Here is a 12,132-nt window from a genome sequence, read left to right as displayed (position 1 = left end):
AGACTGAAGACCATATTTCAAGGGTTTACGTTTTAATTAAATGATGGTTGAACAATGGTCTAGAACAGGAGAAGGGAGGGAACGGCACCCTTGTACTTGGTCTAAAACATTGCTCTCCCACCCCTTCTGCACAGATTTACTACCCTGTCTACCTAATCACTACTTTGGTTTTGTTCAGATACCTCATAATACCCCCTTAATACAGATTAAATTCCTTTCCGCCTACTCCAATTCCGCTAAGAGCTCTTAATTATTTTATACAATATTCAAAAGACTAAGCTCCTCCTAACATAAATCTCGGGATTCGAATCTCTCTAAAAAGTTAGTCTCCCTTTCTGTAATTGCAAATCGGAACTGAGTTTTATCCACTCTTTACGGATTGTTCCTGAATTTGGTTGTCTTTTATGATTGAATATTTTCTGGAACAAAGCGCCCATAATTATATTACAGTCGTGCGTTCTTGAACCCTATCACTTGAGGTTTAAGTTTATTAATTACCACTGTACCTATATATTAGTGTAATAAACAACCTTATTGGCGGCCTCAGAGGATAGAATTTGTCATTAGATCTAGAAGGCATGTCGATCTAGGCAGCAAAGGTGAAAAAACTACTTGGAAGATTATAATTTGTTACGTAATGTCCAGTTAATTAAGAAGATGGCGAAATATAAAAAACTTTAAAAAACATATCTAGGGAAATAAAATAATAGATAATCGCTGAAAGTGCTGAACTAACTTAAATGTGGCGCACTTCATGAGGTATTTCCTTTTTTTAACTTAGCAAAATTGACTTTAAGTGCCTTATTTTTCGCTTTCATTTTATTTTCAACTAAATATTACCAATATAATAAGCACATCTGCTTATCCATACTGGGTTGGTTTGTACGGCTAGAGTGTATCGTGAGAACTAGAAGACATGTCGATCTAGACGGCACCGAAGCCAAATTTGTTAGTGAATCCAGTTGAGTCTATCACGTACTGTTTTCCCAAGAAACCCTCAGCAAACCAAAATCATAAAGGAAACTAGATGTTGATCTGGACGGCAACGAAGAAAGAAACAATTAGGAAGGGTATTATTTTTTATCGCCATAATTGTAATAAACAACCTTAGTGTGAGTTGTTGTTAATGTGTGTTTATGAATATTTTTTGTACGTCGTGGAATAAAGGCTAAGGTTAAGGTTACAAGAAGTCGACCTCTTTACAACCAATAATTGGTTTATTACTCAATCTTAATATTTACAGCTCTTCGTTCTGAAGCTTTTAAGCAGATTCCAAAGTCCTTAATCTTTCAGGCTTTCTTGCCTAAGAGAATTGGATTGTTTCTTCAGCGCCAAGCCCATGTGTCCTCGGAGTCTGCAGTGTCCAGTCTGCAGACTTAACAAGCATTCCGGTCTTAACACATTTTACGTATAGTGCGATAGTCCTTTAATGAAGTTTTTTCATGCATGAAGGCACTGGTGAAAAATCAACAAGCTATTTTATACTTAGAGACCAGTGGATTAAACTATAATTATTTATTAACTAAGCGTATTAATGAACATTGCACCAATATAGTAAAGTGTAAAAAACAACCTTATTGTTGATCACGGAGGCTCGAATATTTCTTGAGATCAAGAAGGCGTGTCGATCTAAATTGCGCCGATGAAACAGTAACTAGGAAGGTTATATTTGTTGGCTAATGTATGTAAAATTGTTTGTGTAAGAAATATGGACATGTTTTGTACTTTGGATTTGTTTTCTGATAACGGCTACTTTTATACATAATACAAGAAAATGTTTACGGATCTGAAGAAAATTTTTTGACGAGGAGACTCGTGGGGGAGGGGTCATCAGGGTGGCAAACGCCGAAAGCGGTTTATCGCTGTACCACTGCGCTCGTTGGTCACCCCTAGACGTCAGATCAATTACGCGAGACACATTCGCAACCCCCCCCCCCCGGTTTCTTCTGGTTGGAAAATATTGGCTCAGGACCGACCAAACTACCGCAGGGTCGTCGGCCCTCTCCCGTTTTCTCATGATGAAACAGAATGAAAAAAAAGATGAATATGTTATTTGATCTTAACCGACCATTTTTGGTTCGATTGTCTTCACTTGGTTGGTCGGACAGACGCGTTTCGGAATTTCGCCATCTTCAGCCAGTTTAATTCACAGGTTATTAAAAATCAGTTTTGCACTGCCTGACCATCTAAATGCATATGCCTTCTAGATCGAAAACTTAATTAATACACATTAATACACTTTTTGTTAAAGTTTTATTAAATTAATTAACGTTTAAATCAATGGCCACTAATTTTAACATAATTCTGCATTACATCGGAAAACAGGCTAAGTTAAATTTGGCAAAAATGAGATAAGTACATATTCCAGAAAATCCTTTAGCCTGATAGTCTATATAATTGCTAAAGTAGAGAAAGAAAAGGAAAAACGAAAAGAAGTAACTTCTTAAATTGAATTTGTACCAAAGGCGAAAACTTTAATACTGGACAGTTGTGTTTTTGGACTTATCCAGTGATATCCAGATTGTGATGCCGTCTGGATGGACTTTACATTACATCCTACATTATTTTTACATACTATCGAACATTAGTGTAACCTTCCCAATCGCTTTTCACTGGTGCCATCTATATCCTTATGCCTTCTCGAACTCAGGGCACATTCTACCCTCCAGGGGCCCGATTATAAACTTCCCAGTTGTCATCGGTGCCGTCTAGATCGACATGCTTTCTTAATCTTAAGACACATTCTAGCCGCCAGCATAACCAATAAAGTTTCTATTACACTATAATATATACGCACAATAATAATAGTACATTTATTTAATAAGCAATTATATAACAACTTATAATCTTCCCAGTGATTTTTCATCGGTGCCTTCTAGATCTCATGACACACTCTAACTGCCGAAACAAGGGCTGAAAAAAAGTATTTACTACATCTAATTAATAAATGATTACATTTTAATTCACTGGTCACTATCCCTCAAGGGTCATCGATACGGTTGTTTATTAGACTTTTGTCTATTAGACATTGTTTATTAATATGTAAGTAAATAGTAATTATTACACTTAATTAATAAATAATTAAAGTTTATGTCACTTGTCATTAAATAACAAATTATCACCTTCTCAGTGGTTTTTTTATCGGTGTCATCATGATTTCACGTCTCATTCTAGCCACCAGGGTCTCCTATAAGGTTGTTTATTACACTTTAATTTATAGGCACAGTAATAATTAAACAAATTAATTAATGCGTAATTGTAATTTCATTTACTGGTCACTCAGGAACAAATTATAACATTACCAGGGATTTTTTACCGGTGCATCTAGACCTAAGGACACAATCTAGCCGCCGGGAAATTACAATGGTTGACAAAATTTATTTACTCCAGCTAATTAATAAATAATTACAGTTTAATTCACTGGTCACTATTAAATTATAACCTCCCCAGTTGTATTTTTTTGCCGGAGCCATCTAGATCGGCATGGCTTTTTGGTCTCACGACTACAGGGGTGACCAATAAAGTTGTTTATTACACTTACACCGGGGTCAGCAATTAGGTTGTTTATTAGGCTTTAATATCGAAATCGTATGACAAACCAACCCAGCGAGGAAAGTCTAACCAAGATGATCGGTAACGATCAAATTAGAAAAAGTATCTCGTTTTTAAAACCTGCTTTTGACCATTTGAAAAGCAAATCGCAGTCGGATTTTTGCATAATTTAGCTTACATGCCTGGTTTGTTTTATTTATGAATGGTTCAAATGAATTTATGACGTTAACAAAATTCGTTGACATATTGATGTGTTTTTCGTTTGCGTTGTCGCTCAGAAATACAGATTAATTATAAGAAATTGAATCTGCCCGTGGTGAGAGGAGAAAGGAACAGGGAACGAGTCGCCGATTAGCAGCAGGAGGCCCATAACCTAATCCAGTCTGGCATTACAAGAATTCCATCAACTCCAGTCAATTGGTCGGCGAATAATTGCACAGTTCATCTGAATGGTCAATAAATTGAAATGGTTTTTCTTGTAGTAGAAAATTTATTTAATTTGAATATCCTTGGTCATATCATTAATGACATTAATCCCCCTTGAAACTGGGGCCCAGTGAAACAACTCTGATCACCGTTAATTATTAATATAAAAATTGCTGCCGAGTGGGTAACAAATGAGCCGGTTACAGAGCACATAACACATGGTTAACGGCCCGGAAGATTTTTACAAACGATTCAGACCACCTGGTGACGTTATTCCGTGTAGATTTACTTGCGGCTAAAGGCCTCCTCGTGTAGTCTCCAATCTAATATTAGATGGCCCATCGTTAACTGGAGGAGGCCACGGATCATTTCGGCCCTTACCGAAAATAAAAGTAAAAAAAAAATCTCCAGCGAGGATCCGTCGCCTCGCTATCGAATAAATTATACCCTTACTACAAATAAGTATCCAAACTGGGTCCTTTCAGAAACTGACGGTCCCTTTGCCGCTTTCATCTCTATGAATTTTAGCCGTCATTGGCCAGTTATCTTTACTCTATTGCGTTCTGAACCGTGTTTCGTTTGATTTCAATGACATTTTTATCTATTTTCATCCTCTGCAAGTTTCCATAACAATTCACTCTTATTCATAAAATGAACCCTTTGTTACAAACTACATTGTACATTAATTTATCATCATTTGTAATTTTTTTAAACATAACAAATCATTTGCCTACATAAAAACTCACTAATTATAACAGAAACCTACCCCATGGTGGTGAAGTGTTGGAGATTGGATATTTTCGCTTAGCGCCAAAATTATCAGTGCTGCCAATACAAAGGTGGAATCCTGCAGGATTTCCCTCTAACCTTTAACAAAATGGTTCAAGTCGGTCTCTAAGGCAGCATTGGACCAGAAAGGGTTAATATTCTCTTTTAAATACAGTTTACGCTAGTTGAGGTATTTTTGCAAGATGTGGGACGGCACCTATCCTGTGGATGAAGAGTTGGAGATTAAACATTCCGAGATGGAGATTGCAGGTTCCAAGATGACAGTTTTATAGATTGGCGCCAAAAATATCCGTGTTGCCAATACCCAGTAGAATCATTGCAGGGGCAACGTTGTACCGGGCCTAAACTCACCTAATTTCCTTCTATCCTTTATCAAAATTGCTCAAATTGGTGTTGCTCTGAGGCAAAACTGAGTCAAAAAGGTTAATAACGAGATTCACAAAATGATGATGCTGTTTAAAGGCTTTTTTGCATGACGAGAGACAGCACGTTTCCAATCGAGATTGTAGTAAAAGGTACCAAGATGGAGATTTTAGATTAGCGCCAAAGATATCAGTGTCGCCAATACTCGAGCGGAAACGCTACAGGGGGATTTTCCTCTAACCTAGCAAAATTGCTCAAGTTGGCCTCTGAGGCTAGGGTTAAAGTGTTCAATGTTCCTATTGTTCACTTCAGACCTCGATGTCACTGACAAGAAGATGATATTTTAATGTGTCGAATGTCCCTGTCGATGCACACCTATTACGCTGTCTTGTCCTTACTCACAGATCGTATTTAGGTGTACGACTCAAGGAGGGAGAGAAAATAAAATTCAAAAAGAAAAAAGTTGAGGGGATTGGTTCATTACTTCCGTTTTTGATCTAATCATCTATGATTAGAAATTTTCATAGTTTCGTCCGAAATGGTGACAAGTAGAGAAAAATCGTCATTATTATACAGAATCGTTGTAGATGGAGATGTAGGCCCTGGCCGATAGCGTAGGACGTCTTCCATTTTTCCGGTGGGTGCCCCTCCATAAATCACGCCGAATTAATTGTTCTGTCGCTCGTCAAACTAAAGCCAAAAAAAGCCTAGGTACGAAAATTGCACTACTTTACCTACTAACCATCGTCCCAGTTTTGTTCAAATAATAACTAAGAGGAATGAAAGTTGTTCACCATAAACTCTTAGCTGACTCTCCGCGAATTTGAATATTATTGGCGCCTTTCTAGAAAAATCAAAGGAGGCTTGGATCCATTGTTTCCCTTTTTCCCTAAGAACTTTTGTCTACCACCAAATACCGAGGAAATTAACCGATAGCAGATTAAATTCCGTTTCACCCCCACCCTTCATTTCAAATTGGTTCCGATTAATTATGGCTAATTGAAATCAATTACCTCTGGGATCGATACGGTGGAGGTTATCGCCGATGGGGCTGTTATTAGAATCAGCATTGAATAATTAACGGTTAATGTAATGCAAGGGAGGTAGATAAAGGGTGTTGAAGAAGTCTAGGGGCAGGTTTGTGAGAGCAACATTGAATCCGTAATCAACCCCCAGTTGGGGATGTTTGTTGATTAGCTTCTATCTCGTCCTCCCCTTCGGCCCGGTAACAATCCTGCCGTACTATTAAGCTAATAAAAAAAATCATATATTGTTTCACTTTACTAATTTAAAAAAATCTTTTAACCCCCCTCCATATAAGGTCCGGGACAAAAAGATGGCCCAATCAAATTTTTCCCTGTTAAACAATTTTTAACCGTAGGTAATATTATTCTTTTTAATTCCTAGTTTATTTTGGTGATGTTTGAACATATATCCATTAGGTGTTAATGGAAAATAATTTCAAAGAATCAATAACAATACTATGCAATTTGGAGTGGGTCGTAAAGTTAGCACAGTTTAAAATAATAATCCACATATATCGGGTTGTCCGGAAAATAATGCAGGATTTTAAGTTTTCATTAAAAAAAATCTATATAAAATATTCTGTTTACGTTTACAGGATTACTCATTTGTATGAATGTCAACACTTATTAATCCTCTTCCAAATGATATTGTTTGTTTACCTCTGTAGCATTCCGCTACTTGGAAATAATTCAGTCATCCTTATAATGTCAAAGCGAGAATTTCGTACGATTTTCTTTTACGAGTTTAAACTCGGCCGAAGCGGAGCCCAAACGGCTAGAAACATTAACCAAGTCTGGGGCGAGGGTTGTGTTAATGAGTGCACTGTGCAAAGGTGGTTTAAAAAATTTCGGGAGGGAGATTTCAGCCTTGAAGATGAAGAAGGTCGTGGAAGGCCTTCCTCTCTTAATGATGATGTTCTGCGATCAGTGGTGGAAGAAAACCCCAAAACAACTGTTTGAGAACTTGCAGAGCAACTCAAAGTCAGTAAAACGACCGTCGCTGACCACCTCAAGGCGATTGGAAAAGTGAAAAAACTCGAAAATTGGGTTCCACACTCATTAAACGATCGCCAAAAAATCAGCGCTTTGATGTTTGTGCATCACTTCTTTGTCGAAACAAAAATGACCCATTTCTGGCCAGAATTGTTACATGTGACGAAAAGTGGATTCTCTACGATAACACTAGACGTTCTGGACAGTGGCTCGACAAAGGAGAAGCTCCAATACATTTTCCAAAGCCCCCAACTCATCAAAAAAAGGTAATGGTTACGGTATGGTGGGCTTCATTTGGTTTAATACACTACAGCTTCTTAAATCCTGGCGAAACCATCAATGCTGAATCATACTGTAACCAAATTAATACCATGCATCAGAAATTGGCAGTAATGAAGCCCTCTTTGGTCAATCGGAAAGGGCCCATTTTGTTGCATGACAACGCTCGACCACATGTGTCACGTGTAACGTCACAAAAATTATTGGAGCTTGGCTATGAAACTTTGCCTCACCCACCCTACTCTCCGGACCTCTCGCCTACTGACTACCATTTTTTTAGACACCTGGACCACTACTTACAACACATAATATTCAAAAATCAAACGGAACTGGAAAATGCATTTATTGACTTTATCAATTCTAAAAATTCTGAATTCTACTCAGACGGAATTAATAAGTTACCAACACGTTGGGAGAAATGTATTGAGAGTATGGGAAATTATTTTGATTAAAGAACATTGCTTAAAGTAACTAGTTTCTTTTTTTTTGTTTAATACCAAAATCCTGCATTATTTTCCGGACAACCCAATATATTTAGTAGTCATAATTGACGTAATAATTATATAATTTAATTATACTTTAATCTAAGGTCTTGCTTGAGATGAAAAAGCAAGGGTCACGAGCGGGATTCGAACCCACGACCTTCGGCTTCGATCGAATAAAATTCGAAAGGTTGTAGGTTGAGATGAGGAGGTAGTTTAGTCACTATCGAAGTGTTTAGAGCAGAAGCGTATTCAGCCGAAGGTCATGGGTTCTAATCCTACTCGTGTCACTTGCTTTTTCATCTCAACCAAGATCTCAAATTAAAAGTATAATTAATTAACAATAATAATAATAATTAAATTCTTTATTAAAACACTTTCAAAATAATAAAAAATAATTGATATCCTGTGTACACATCATCGTTTCCAATGCATCAATCATACGTTTGGAAAGGTAATCAAAATGGCGGCGAATCAATTCTTGAGGGAATTTGGTCCACTCTTCCTAAATTGCTTTTCTTCATTCATCAACTTCTTGAAACTGTTGGCTACTACTGGAAACACTCCTGGCAAGGTATTCCCAGATATTTTTAATAGGGGGTCTAAAATTTTCTTTCCTTACACATTATCTTGCAACTTTTGCCGTGTGTACTGGCGCATTATCCTGCTGGAAGATTACGTTTTCTTTGAGAACCAATTTAAAGTACTTTTTAAAATGATTTTCTGCCAATTTTACATAATCTTGACTGCCCTTTCGGCCAGAAATTAACAGTATGTTAGTTTTGTGATCATAGCCAATGCCACCCATCGCCTGGGGGGCCTGGCTGCCTCCTCCCATTTGCCTCTTAGAAAACGCTTTTTCTTCTTTCTGTTGGTCGTAGATATAGATAATAGTCAGCCCAACCAACAGAACCATCAAGATTTCTTTGTCCCATAGCTTTCTGGAGATTTCGAAAAGCTTAAAATCACTTTTCTACAACTACCAGTATTTTTTGAGATATCAAAAATTTTCCTTGACTGAATTTTTCTCAACTGATATTAAATGGCAAACACGAGGGAAAATTCAAAAGGTGGGGTTGAGATGTGAAGTTAATGTCCGAGTGGATCGAGGTCACGATAGCTCAAGTGGTAGAGCAGCGGCGTATCTAGCCGAAGATAGTGGGTTCGAATCCCGCTCGTGCCATTGACTTTTTTATCTCAACTAAAAAACCTTAATCAATTGATATTAAACATTTTACTCCTCCCATCGCAAAGGTAAATGTTATCACGATGGAAGCAGAAACAGAACTGGATTCGTCTTGTTGGGATTTGTTTTTATTTGGAAATAAATAACAAGTGTGTTATCTTTTTGTTATACCCCAAATCGAGTATTATTTATTGATTCTCATAAATTATTTTTTATTAACACCTAATGGAGACAGGGTGTTCCAATTTTAGCAAAATAGACTTAGAATTATAAACAAAATGTAATACCAATGATCAACGCTCTTTTAAGAAAAAATTTGAGTGGGCTATCTTTTCCCCGGAATTTAAATCATCATCATCAGGTCATATAAATTTGATTTATTTAATATAGAAAAAATCGGCAGAAGTAAATTTTAGTCCGAGTCAAAACGACTATATACTAGAATAAATTGATTGAATGATATAATCAATTTAGCAAAGCCTGTCCTAACAATCCCCCTAATTTTACACTCAATTAACTAATAACGAGTAGAAGAGTGAACATCAACCAGGACGACTTGCAATTTCATTTCTTCAATTCATCAATAATTCATTCTCATTAATTATAAATATTGTTGAGAATGGTTTTGCTATTCGGTATTTTGTTAATTTTCTTTATCTGTGTAATTGCCGTTTGTTTCATACCCAGTTAATAGCTATATATATATACATATATATAAACATATAGGCATAATTTATATTATCTGCTCGTTGACTGCTGTTTTCACTCCATACATAATTTGGGCAACACTGTGAGCAACACTGATTGTTTAGGTTGTTCAGTTAAGTGCGTGTAAGAAGTCAGTGTTGCCCACGGTGTTACCGAAACAAGGAAAAAGAGGGGAAAATGGTTAAATCATATAATTATGAATATATGTGCTAATGTTATTACAAACCGTAGATGTTTATCGACCAATAATTATTATAGAGTTACAGATTATTTTTCGTTTGATGACAAGATATTACTTATCTTATTATTAAGAATAAGCATGATAGTCACATCGGAAATACCTTCCACTTCCTTTCCAGCTGTCCCGGAAGGGGATCACAGTGTTTAAAAATGTGTTGATCATAAAAATAGACCGATTAATTTCTCGATTGCCAAGTGATAAAAAATGGCTCGGTTTATCGGCAAAGCTCTACGCAGTTGTGGAGGAAATGAATTGTTTATAAGAGTAACTAATATTTTATTGGTCTCAGGGGGTGGTGAAGACGAGGGTTCTGGGGGTCGGGAGAGCGGTTAAATCGCTCGGAAGGACAAGTCGCTCTTTCAAAATTAATCCAATTATAAAAGCTGGGGTTTCATGGGGCGCCTACCTTTTTATGCAAGGGGTCGCCGTCGCCGTCCCCAGCCCCCCGAGAACAAACATCACACATTCCGCCCCATTCGGATTGAAAAGGAAAAAAAACACTTTTGAGCTGTGTTCGGTTGGTTTTTATTTTTCCGACTTGGTTCTCGAAATTTGTCAGACAAAATAGGTTGATGAAGGTTGTTAAAGACAGATCTTATCATTCGTCTATTGTTTTGTTCCAGGATGAATTTCATCCGTTCATCGAGGCCCTCCTCCCCCACGTTAAGTCTTTTTCATATACATGGTTCAATCTTCAGGCAGCCAAAAGGAAATATTTCAAGAAGCACGAGAAACGCATGTCGCTTGAGGAAGAAAGGCGATGCAAGGAGGAGTTAATGGTAAGTGTTGACAATTTTAATTAAAGATTTTATAATACTGTCGTGGGTTTGATTATTATTCGCCTTAGAGGATTTCTCTATTGATGAGAAGGCTTGGAAAATTCGAACTTTCCTCTTCCCCCGTATCACGCGAAACCAGGAAAGCGATATCTGGAACGTTTGGAACTCTGCCAGGGACGAGATCGAAAGGGGATTCTCCCGGTTTGCGGACCAGCTCATCCTTCAGGCCTTACCCGGTATAGGGAATCTTCGGAGGTTCCCCTCCGTTACTCCGAATCCCGTGTAAACAAACAACGGCCTTTATGGTTGTATATTTTTGCGGCCGGGAGCATAGAAAATTTGTTTCCCTCATCTGTCACCTTATGTTGCTTATTTTTTCACAAAAGCTTAATTGGCAAGAGTATGTATGTGTACACTGTCTGTATGCATCTCGTACGACCATCCATCTGGAACGATTCGGCAATTCCGTCGTGTAACATCGATCCTGTACTTTCGTTTCAAAGCATGCAGCCTCACCTCGCATGCAAAATGAAAATTTTAGTTTGGCGCCAAAAATATCAGTGTTACCAATACACAGGTAAAAACGCTGCAGGAGAAACACTGTGACCGGCCTAAATAACGGCATTTCCCGCAAACTTTTAACAGATTACCCTAAGTTGGTCTCTGAGGCTATATTGAACCAAAACAAGTTAATATTATTAGTTGTAGGGGGGCGTCGGTGGCCACAAGGTTTAGTCTTTGACACGGCGCTCATCACTGTAAGGTAAAGGTCCCGGGTTCGAATCCAGCGGCCCTGCATTCGAACCCGACATACTTACAAATGGGCTTTTTTTCAAAAACACCGGCACCCTGAGGGTTTATATGACCTCTGCTGTTGCGAACCCTCGTAAAAAAAAAAATTAAGTATTATTAGTTGTAAAATTACATTGAAGACAGTTGAGGTTTTGAAGACCTGAGGGTTTTTTTTTGCTGGGGAGGTTGTAGTAAGTGGTGAGTTGGAGATTGAAGATTCCAAGGTGGAGCATTTTAACGCCTTAAAAAACACTGTAAGCGCAGCAAGCCGATCAAAAATTACGGGATTGCCCGCTAACTTTGGAAAAAAAATTTCAAGTTGGTCTCTGAGGTAACATTGGGCCAGAAAGGGTTAATTATGTGTTTTAAATACTGTTGATGCTCCTTGAAGACTTTTCGCATGATTTGGGGCGGTATGCTGTTGTGGTTGTAGTAGGTGAAAAGTTGGAGATTGAAGATCGCAAGGAGATTGATGATTCCAGCATGATAATTTTAGATTGGCGCCAAAAAAATCAGT

General features: G+C 37.6%; 1 protein-coding gene across 6 annotated transcripts in view; it reads left to right on the top strand.

The window, feature by feature from the left end:
• The window catches only part of LOC106667174 (nuclear factor 1 C-type), a 188,741-nt gene that overhangs the window by 75,379 nt on the left and 101,230 nt on the right, over positions 1-12,132 (top strand). For all 6 annotated transcript variants that reach the window (XM_024226624.1, XM_014394929.2, XM_014394924.2 and 3 more), the window contains exon 2: positions 10,668-10,823. In XM_024226624.1, the coding sequence (XP_024082392.1) occupies positions 10,668-10,823 (156 nt within the window). The remainder of the gene's footprint in view (positions 1-10,667; positions 10,824-12,132) is intronic.

The sequence above is a fragment of the Cimex lectularius genome, unplaced genomic scaffold, assembly GCF_000648675.2.
Source record: "Cimex lectularius strain Harlan isolate CLEC.00 unplaced genomic scaffold, Clec_2.1 scaffold118, whole genome shotgun sequence".
NCBI lineage: Eukaryota > Metazoa > Arthropoda > Insecta > Hemiptera > Cimicidae > Cimex > Cimex lectularius.
Note: the sequence above shows the minus strand (reverse complement) of the source record. Positions and strands in the feature narration are given on the sequence as shown.